Raw genomic sequence first — 10,559 nt, forward strand, 5'->3', positions numbered from 1 at the left:
ATATAAATTTAAATTAATTTTAAAATTTCCTATGACCACAAAAAAAGTATTCACCTTTTTATTCCAGATTAAGTTATCATTGAAGTTACTGCCAGGATGAAATTTCCAAAGCAATATAAATGAATTACTAATTTGAATAATTCTTTAAAATTTTTTATTGGAGACATTTCTTTTTAAAAAAAAATTTTTAACATCTTTATTGGAGTATAATTGCTTTACAATGGTGTGTTAGTTTCTGCTTTATAACAAAGTGAATCAGCTATACGTATACATATATCCCCATATCCTCTGCCTCTTGCATTGGAGACATTTCTTAATAAATGGAGCTTTTCTTTCCCCTCCAACTAGTCCATATATCCTTAGATAAATATTATTTACTTCTATAATGGGACCAGATTCCACATAAATTCTAATTTTATTTCTGTATTTGTAAACATGGAGAAAACTTTTTTGTATAAATAAGGAGATGGGAAAGAAAGAAAGGAGTTTTGTCATAACAATGTCACTCATTTCTGTGACTCCTGATACGTACATAGCAAAACAGTATATAGTGATCTACCAGTAAAATTTGTTAGCTGGCAATTTCATTAGATCCATTCTTTTTTCAGTTTCATTGAAAACGAAGAATTAAACCCACTTGATTTTCAAAAGTGGATTTACTACCAAATCATTAGAGTCATTCATTTTCTGTTTCTGGGAAGTATACCAAATATCTTTTAAAATTAGTTCAAATTATGATATTACTCTCATTTAGAGGCATCTTGTTTAAACTGATACATTCATAAAATAGAATATTGTTAGTTTAAATACGGTAGTTTTTAATAACATCTTTTATCACATTTTAAATATGTGATTTAAATATGGCAAACCCTTGCACTGCCTCAAAGATAGAGTCACTTAATGAAGAGTGTCCTTCATTACAATCTATTTGGCAATGCCAGGCCTCATAAACAAATATACTTAATTTCCAACAGAAAAGGTCTTACTTCATTTTCAATTCAAGTAAGTATATTAATGTTATGAAATATTATTTTAAAAAACAGATTTAAACTGCAGAACACATGTGCCAGAGGCATGTTTACAATGAAGCTAACAAAGCATATCCACCAGAGTGCCTTCCTTTCAAGATTCCTTCTTTTCTAATTTTAAATATTTGCTTTCACACCTCATTTTATATTTTTTGTCATAAAGAAAGCCCCTAAAACTTTGGGCCCAGTATTTCTCCCTGCATATCTGTAAAGATTAACCACAAGGGCAGTCAGGATAAGCTTAAGATGATATATATCTAATATAAATAATTTCATAATTAAGTTATGAAAATAAGATAAACCACTTCTCATTACTTAATTTCTACTAAATAATACAGAATAAAATATAGTTAAGATTATAATTTATGAAGTAAGGAATATGGTAAAAGGCCTGTTATTCCTTCAGTAAACGTTTTGGGGAGATTGAACTCTGATGTTTGACTTTGGGGAATCACTAATAAGCTTGTATAAAAATCAGAAAGAACATTTTCATCTTGGTCAAAATTTTCTTATGTATTTATTTAATGAAAAAAGAAAGCTATATACTGCTAAAAACTTATCAGATGGAGAGTTGACATACAGTTTTATTTTTATATTAGCAAGTAAAAAAATGTTTTATATAATGAAATGAGGTTAACTAATTTTTATATAAATATTTCAGAATGAGTTGATAGATTTTACCTAACTTGTTGAGTAACAAACACTAAATCTATAGTCTGAAAGAAATCACATAATTTTTATCCATAGGATTTAGCCATCATATCTTTAAAAAAATACAGTTTCACTTAAAAGAATCACTGTCATCTACATTGCGTTTATTGTTCAAAAGTATTCTTTGTTTAGCTAACAGCATGTCCTGTGGGGTGGTATTAAGAAGAACTGCAGGGAAAATGCTTCTGCTAACGTATTTTTTTTAATTGTTCAGGCAGGGTTTTGGACTCATGGAGAATCCTTATACGGTTCTTGCTGTAGAGCCCCTTGGAAAATCTTTGTATATCCTTGGGCTTATTACTCTTCACCTGGTTTGAAGATCTCTGTACTAGTCATGAGATAAGGCTCTAACCTAAGACTGTAATAGCAGTATTGGTTAGGAGACTGATTTGAGACATTTTTAAGACATACTTTAGTGGCTCAGTAGACTTGGGAGTGAAAGATGAGTCAAAAATAATTCTTAAGATTTCCATTTTGGGGAGTTAGATAGATTGTGATACCATTCATTGCATAGAGAAAATAAAATAATCAGCAAGTGTCAGAGAGGTGGGGATGGAGTTCTTTTTGCCTGTGCAGAACTTTAATATGGAAATGTTCAATAAGTCTGAAACACAAAAGAAAGGTCAAAGATAGGGTGGTTGTAAATTTGGGAGACTGTAGTATATAAGTGAATGATACTACCTAAGGGAAATTTTTTGACAGAGAGGAAGAGATCTGGTGATGGAACCTTCGGGGAAAGGTTAACACAGGAAATGAACCTCTCCACAAAAGCAGAATAGAAAGAAAACAGTTTCATTACTGAATAAGCAGTAATCCAGAAAGTAATGTGCATCATAAGCAATCTGCTAAGAGATTACAAAAACAGAAAGAAATCTCACCCTTTTATAAAATGGCCAAACAGATTCAACCCGTTTACATACATGTTCTCAGGATAAACAGTAACTAGTCCTCAAGTAAGAGGACTTGACAGCACCATCTGTCACACATTGTTCATCCTAAATTCACTTAGTAATAGGAGTGCCCATCTGTGTTAGCTAATTGGCTTTATCCAAAAGAAAAATAAACTTCTCATATCTTTATGATAGGAGATAGTTTTGCAACTTGAAGGATACACCTGCCCAAGTTAGGCTCCTGCCCTGCCATTGAAACTGTGAGGTAAGGGCATGATAATCCTTAATGATTACATTCCAAAGAGGTAGTTCCCAAGTTCTTGAGAAAGACATTCCTGTATGTAAACCTGGCAAGAGGCTTTTAAGCAAAAGCTTTTAAAAAGATTTTTACATAAATTTCAAAGAGACAGAGAATTCACAATTTTAAATTTTCTAAAGTAAATGCTCTAAGAAAAGAGGAGAGTCTTTTCTCTCCTTTTCCACATGGACTTTTTTTTTTTTAACTTTGTATTTATCCTTACATAAGTAATGGGAAAGAGAAAAACAGCCTTGGAGATGAAGGGGGAAATTACAAAGAGTGCTTTCATGAAAGCCACAGCAAGAGAATATTTTTCAAGGGTTGAGGGAGTAGTACTGCCTTCAAGGAGGTTATGTTATTTTAAAATAACATAAATATGTAACTTTTTAAAAAAACTAAATATAAAAAGAATATAACATTACATGGTTAATTGTATAAGTATAGACTATAAGTACTTTAGAATTTCAGTAGCATGAGGTCATTATGACCTTAAGTAGTCAGAGGAGGATTTCTGGAAGTTGGATTTTGAAGGAGAGGTTCATTTTATGTAATTCATATTTTAAACCTCAGTCTAAAACAGATCTCCATTGCAATTCTCTATAATAGGATAAATTTAGCAATGGTACCATGATATTCATAATCCATTGGCCAAAATTCTCAGTTGGGTAGTGTTGATACTTGAGTAGAGGATGACACCATTTTCCCCTATGACTTTCTATTTTCTGTGCTCTCTCTCAAAATCACCCCCTTTCAGATTAACAGGTTATTTCTTTTATATGTTAGTAGCTTCAAGTCTTCTCCAGCTTAAAAGGCACTTTTTCTCTAGGATTCTTATCTGGATTCATTTTAAGCTTAACTTGCAAAGATCAGCTATTTTTCAGTTCTTGGAAGGTACTTTGCAGTTAACCCTGATGTTACTGAGCCAAACATTATTTTGTTTTGGATTTTAGTTATCTTTGTGTTTTGGAGGTTCCCAAGCCCACCCTCAGGTTTGATGATTCACTAGGAGGACTCATAGGACTCAGCATACAGCCATAAGCATGGCTATGACTCATTATAGGAAAAGGATGCAAAACAAAATCAGCAAAGAGAAAAGGCGTCTGGGGGAACACCTGGAAGAAACCAAGCACAAGTTTCTAAGTGTCCTCTTAATTCCCCCAGCAATAAACTGTGACAACATGTGTGAAATGTCATCTACTAAGGAAGCTCATTAGAGACACAGTGCCCACAGTTTTTATTGGGACTGGCCATGTAGACATTCTCTGCCTGGCACATTAACAAGATTCTAGACTCATTTGTTTGCAGAAATGGTTTAGGTACAGTGAGCCACTTTTATTATCATTTAGGGAATTGTGGAAACCCTCTGGAAATCTAAGATCCCAGGTACCGGTCAAGTGTCAACATTGCAAACAGACCTTTTTGAAGATGGCAGCCTCAGGCCTGCTGTGTTAACCCTTTTCTCTACAGCTTTTTTTTTTTTAATCCAGTGATTTGCAGATAAAATCAAGAATTGACACATCAAGTAACTGTCTTTTAAATATACTACAGGTATGCGCCAGAATCACTGACAGAGAGCAAGTTTTCTGTGGCCTCAGATGTTTGGAGCTTTGGAGTGGTTCTGTATGAACTTTTCACATATATTGAGAAGAGTAAAAGCCCACCAGCGGTCAGTTTGCTTTTTATTTACTCTCAAGGTTTTTTTTTTAACATGAGAAAAGCTTTTTCCAAAGAATAATATAGTAAGCTTAGGGTTATTTTAGAGCTCCTATTGCTTATTTGTAAGACAGCATCCAACAGAATAATCCCAAACTTACTCATTAAATTAACTTCATGTTTTAAAAAGTGGGGATTGGAGTACTATTTAGTATATTCTCTTAATATTATCTTCAGTAAATCCGATAAACTCATTCATTCCAGGAATTATTGCAAAAGTTAAACCTTTTAAAGTAATATTTTTTCTGTTCATTGTATAATTTTAATATAGGAAAGTATAAAAAAGAAAATAAAAATAATCTCTAATTCAACTACTCAGAAATAACCACTTTAATACCACTTTAATAACCACTTTAATGTTTTCTTACAGGCTTCTTTTAATTTTATATATAAAAGCGAAATTTTATTAAAAAGATTTCTTTTATAACAGGTCATACTGTACAGTTTGCTATCCTGCTTTTTCATTACATATTATAGCATGGATATTTTCCTATATTAGTAAATATTTACTGCAAATATGACTTCTAATTCCTTGGTAGCATTTCATCATAAGGATATAATTTCTGGACAATTATTTTTCAGTCTTTTAAGTAACACTTCATTGAACATAGTGCACATCCTTATATATATTTATGTTCATCTCTGGTTGTCATCTTAGAGAGTAAAAGTATAATTATAGGTGAAACGTTATGAACTCTTTCATAGGATTTTCATTATTTCAAAATGCTTTGAAAGCTGTACCAGATTAGACTCTCAGTAGCTGTGCATAGGGGTATACGTTTTATCATTTGCCAGTGTTGACTATTATATTTCTACACAGTTTTGCCAAATTGATGGGAGAGAAGTTGTACCTGTTGGATTTTAATTTGCATTTCTGCTATTAGTGTGATTGAATACATATTTATTGGGTATTAGGGGTGAGTCTGTGCGTGTGTGCATTGTATCTTCATGTACTTTGCCCATTTTTATATTGGTAATTTTTCTTACAAGTATATAAGAGCTCTCTGTGTTTAAATAAACGATGTGTTCATTGTAAATACTTCTCTAGCTTATGGTTCAGACTTCAATTTTATGAATTTTAAACATAGAACTTTTTCTCTCCGTTCCATTTATGCTTAAATATTCATTCTGTATTTTCTTTTTATTATGTCTTCTTTTACATTCAACTTTTTATTTCACCTGAAATGTAATATGATGTGTTAAAACAAAGTAAGTGTTTTTAGTTCACTGGTTTTGAACCTTTTCAGGGAATTTGTGCTGAGTATGTTACAGTTATGGAAATGGCATTATAGACGTTCCACATTTAACAATCTTTTCTGAACTGTGACTGAAAACAAAGTTTTTGAAGTTAAAATAGTCTGTTTTTAAAATGTTTCAAGGTAAGGAAACATACAGGATTTTTCCCATTTACTGGAAGAAGTTGAGAAAGAATTCTGATTCAAATTAAATGTACCAAAAATGTGTCATTGAAAAGTGGGTTTGTGTTTCAGGAATTTATGCGTATGATTGGCAATGACAAACAAGGACAGATGATTGTGTTTCATTTGATAGAACTCCTGAAGAATAATGGAAGATTACCAAGACCAGATGGATGCCCAGATGAGGTAACAAAAAATTTTTTTTATCCACAGTAATCATGCATTTTCTTTCTCTCTTTACCCAAGGATTTCAGGTCAGTTTATGTAATTTAATTTGCTGAGGTTGTAGAAAAATAGCATGATCATGACTGTGGATATAGGTATATCCATGACACATGCCTGTACAGGTAAATTAAGTGGGAGTTCTGAATTTATGTCTTCACCAATTAAAAGATGGCACTTTGTGCTCATTGTAAGTTTGGTTTATTTTCCCTTTTACAGATTTATGTAATCATGACAGAATGCTGGAACAATAATGTAAACCAACGCCCTTCTTTCAGAGACCTAGCTCTTCGAGTTGATCAAATAAGAGACAGCATGGCTGGATGAAAGAAATGAACTTCACTCTGAGACCAAAATAGACTTACAGAACAAAGTGTTGTATTTCACATTACTGTGGACTGTTACTACATGTATCATTATTATGTATATCATGACTTTAGCCAGCAAAGGTGTGGAAGTATCTGCTCAGAGCTTTCAAAAGTTTAGTGAGTTTTTCTTCATGAGGACACCAGCCAAAGACACTGATGAAAAGTCCTTAGCAAAGAGTTTTGTAAAAAGTTTCGTGAACCTAATCAGTCAGTTAATATCACCTTTGGCAAAAGAAGAAACAGACTTTTTTCAACTCAGAATTATGAGAGATGAAAAAATTGTAAATGTTTAATATGCACAGAATACGTATGTACAGTTTTTACCACAGTGAATGTATAATACCTTGGCATCTTGTGTGATGTTTTACACAAGAGCTGGTATTCATAAATAATGTTTTCTAATTTTTCCATAGTTGATCTGTAATAACTTCACTGTACAAATTAAGATGCTCAGATAATTGAATAAGCACCTTTGTGTCCTTGTTCATCTATATCACTGGCCAGCAATATAAGCAGGTGTATACTTTTAGCTTGTTCTATGTACTGTAAATATTTTTCAAAGCAAAGGGAACAAATGTTTAGTTTTATTTGTATAGGGAATTTCCCTGACTCTAAAGAATACATTTTGAGATGGAACAAGTTTACAAAGATATAACACAATCTATTTTCTTATTTCTCTCCCTTGTATCTGTTTGTGGCGAGTATGTTTTTTAAATAGAACTGTCTCCAGGCTTTTCTAAGACTACAGTGAACAGTTTTCTTTTAAAATTTTGAGATGACGAATGCCAGGAATATTGTCATCCCTTGAGCTACTGGCTGCCAATAAGACTCTTCAATCCCTGGGACCTATAGTCATGGATTAAATTTAAGTGTAAGCCATAAAATAGATTGTTTTTCATATATATATGCCTATTAAGATGCACAGTGGGTTAGGAATTTTTTCTAAAGAATTTATATTTTAGGGATTTCAGAAATCTATTGCCGCTATAAAAGAGATTTTCTTCTGTTAGATTCTTACAAGGGGGAAATGAGAGTAAATTGGTAAAAAAAAAAGAAAGTATGCTTGTTAATTTTATTCAAGAATGCCAGTAGAAAATTCATAATGTCTTGAAGAAAAATCAGCATTTTTCAACTGAGTATACAGGGTCGTTTGTTACTGTTGTCGTTTGTTTTAGTGCTACTCCATTTTAGACACCATACCTAAAATTTGGTGGGGTTTTTTGTCTGTGTGTTATTTATACAAAGTTTAAAATACTTGGCATTTTGGTTAAAAAGAAAATAGTTTCTTTATTTTCAATGCTATATGCTTTTTTTCTTTTAACTTGAACTTAAGACTTTTGATTATCTTTCTATTTTTTGGAGCTGGTTTTAAAACGAATATTATATAAGAAAAAAATGCCTCACATATAAAGTTTGAGTTTTTTGTTGGAAGGAAAGGGAAGAAATGCTTTTTATGCTATCTTTAAAGCATTTTACCAAATAGTAGTTACACCAAATGCACAAATCATCTAAAATAATATATTAGATTTTAAAAAATTTCTAGTAAACATTATATTTTGATGAAAGTTGAATATAATTTTTGTTTAATTTGTAAAGACTCCTCCAGGATCTCTGTATGTAATGCATTTAAGAGATCTTCTGTTCTGCTACTTTTCATGTCCAAAGTAGCATATCATATAATATGTTTGATTGCAGATTTTTGTACTAAAACTTAAGTACCTAAAAGTAGATTCTTAAAGGTTGATAACATTTTGTTTATAAAAACAAGGATGGTAACTAGGTTTCTTTTTTAAAAGTTTTTCTTTTAATGTTTCCATTTTTAGTTTTAGGAGAAAAATCCCACATAAACATCTTAAGTTTTTAGAATGGGATGACAGCCTTATTGTAAAATTCTAAGTTTTCAAGAGAATTATTATTTATTGAGGGTTTGTGATGTTTTAAATTTTGATTCTGACCATACTTAAAAGGAAATTAACCATGCAGCTGTTTAGTTGGTTCTGCACAAGACACAGGTAAGTCAGTATTGTACCAGTTAATGCCAAAATGTTTCTTCAAAGTAATACTCTTCAGAAATGAGCGTAAAGATTTTCTTAAAATTCTGCAATTCTGTAAATATTCCAGTATTTTAAGTTACACAGTCTTTATATAAATAATTCCCTATATCCATGACTACCTGCTTTGGGAAATAGTCACTTTTTCATGTTATTTATGTATGCTGCCAGTAGCACTATAATTTGCTATGGAAGAGTGCTTTCTTACAACCCAGGACTTCTGCTTTAAAGTCAAGTGAAATTTTTATCAAAACCATAACTCCTGATATTTAAATTTTATTTAAAGAGTTTTGCTATAGAGTAGACTTTAGAAAATACCTATAGTTCTATACCTGGGGAGCCATTCTTTTTGGGGTGGCATGATGTGGTCAGATTGAGACTGTATTATTTTCTTCATTGTGCCTTTAGCATGTTCCCACAAAACTGAAATACTCATGTAATAAATATTCAGAAGTTATTTTCTTTTGTATTGTCACCTAACCAAGGAACTGCAGGTACACACATTGATTTAGGGATATGCAGAGAAAGACTTTTATAAAGTAAACTTACCTTTCAGTTTAAAAGAAATGCTTCCTAAGAGTGCTATCAACTACTTTGTGCTGCTTATGAACACTGCTATATCCACCCTAGGTCTGGTATGTAAATTATTTCTAATGAAAGTTTCTCTAATTTTCTAGTACAACTTACTAAAGATCTTTAATCTCCTATATTAGAATAAATAATAACAGTAAGTCAGCAGAACTATCCAAACAAAAGACTAGGTTATATGAGATAATCTTCATTTTATTTAAGAAAAAAAAAAGTATAAATATCAGAAAATACTTTATATTGACACCCTGATTTGGGTTGGTTGTACTTAATTTCAAGATAACTAGCTGCTAACTGTTTTATGATACTGACAGTAACATTAGAGAGATTTCAGAATGACAGTGAGAGAATTTTTAAACTTTCACATTAGTCACATGCATATGATATGCACATCACATTATATACCTAAATATTAAAATTACCAATTTTGTTTTACTTTATTACAGTATGTTCTTCATAGGTTAAGAAATTAACTTCTACTGTGCTTATGCTAGATGGCATTGCTTAGTGCAGGCCCTAAATATTGTTCTTTTCCAGTCTTATAAAATTTATAAGGAAAATCCTTATCTCCAACTGAAACACCAATTGTTATTAATATATCTTTAAAAGTTTTTAATTATCATTTTCTATTATAAGGCCTTTCTTTGCATAGCAAATTGCTTAACATCTTATTTTGAACTGGAACAGATTTACAACATGAGATCATTAAAAGAGCTTCTAGGAGTCTCTGTTCCAGTTATCCATATTCTTAGTTTTTGTGAATATGTGTTATGTTTTTAATACCTGTACTAGGAAGCACTCCTATAGATGCTATTTATTGGGGTCAAGCAAGTCAACTTTGAGCAGTGTGAACAGACAGTAGCATAGCTTTTAAGTCTGACAACAGGTAAATAGCATTAATAAACAAAACAAGGTGGTAAGGAAAAGGCATATAGCAGGATTTTATAGAGACAGCAGGCAGCTGGAAAGGCAACTTACCAGTTGCAGATGATAAGCAGAACAAGTACACTAAAAACACAAATGAAAGTATGCAATAGAAAGGTTTGTTCATCAATTATCCTTTCAAGATCATAGTTAAAAATGTTTAGGTGCTTTTCACACGCAAAAAAGATAAGTATTTTTAATGAAAAAGTTTAGGGTGTTTCAAATGCTTGGAATATATGTGAATCTCAGAGCGTGAATTTTCTAGTAGCATGGAGTATAAGCTTGTGAGTTGCAATTTATTTACTGAAACTAAAAACGTTAGAGATTAAGAAAGTCATAGATACTAAA

The 10,559-nt window shown here is 31.6% G+C and overlaps 1 protein-coding gene across 6 annotated transcripts in view; it reads left to right on the plus strand.

Annotated features, from left to right (window-relative positions):
- Positions 1-9,940, plus strand: part of LOC115863861 (tyrosine-protein kinase JAK2) — a 377,772-nt gene extending 367,832 nt beyond the window's left edge. For 3 of the 6 annotated variants that reach the window (XM_060300897.2, XM_060300898.2, XM_060300900.2), the window contains 3 exons: positions 4,476-4,593; positions 6,131-6,244; positions 6,500-9,938. In XM_060300897.2, coding sequence (XP_060156880.1) covers positions 4,476-4,593; positions 6,131-6,244; positions 6,500-6,607 — 340 coding nt within the window. In that variant the 3' untranslated portion in view covers positions 6,608-9,938. Of the gene's footprint in view, positions 1-4,475; positions 4,594-6,130; positions 6,245-6,499 lie in introns of all 6 variants that reach the window. The other 3 variants (XM_030877096.3, XM_030877097.3, XM_060300896.2) reach the window with 2 other exon arrangements.
- Positions 9,941-10,559: the final 619 nt, after the last annotated feature.

The sequence above is a fragment of the Globicephala melas genome, chromosome 6 (assembly GCF_963455315.2).
Source record: "Globicephala melas chromosome 6, mGloMel1.2, whole genome shotgun sequence".
NCBI classification, from domain to species: Eukaryota; Metazoa; Chordata; class Mammalia; order Artiodactyla; family Delphinidae; genus Globicephala; species Globicephala melas.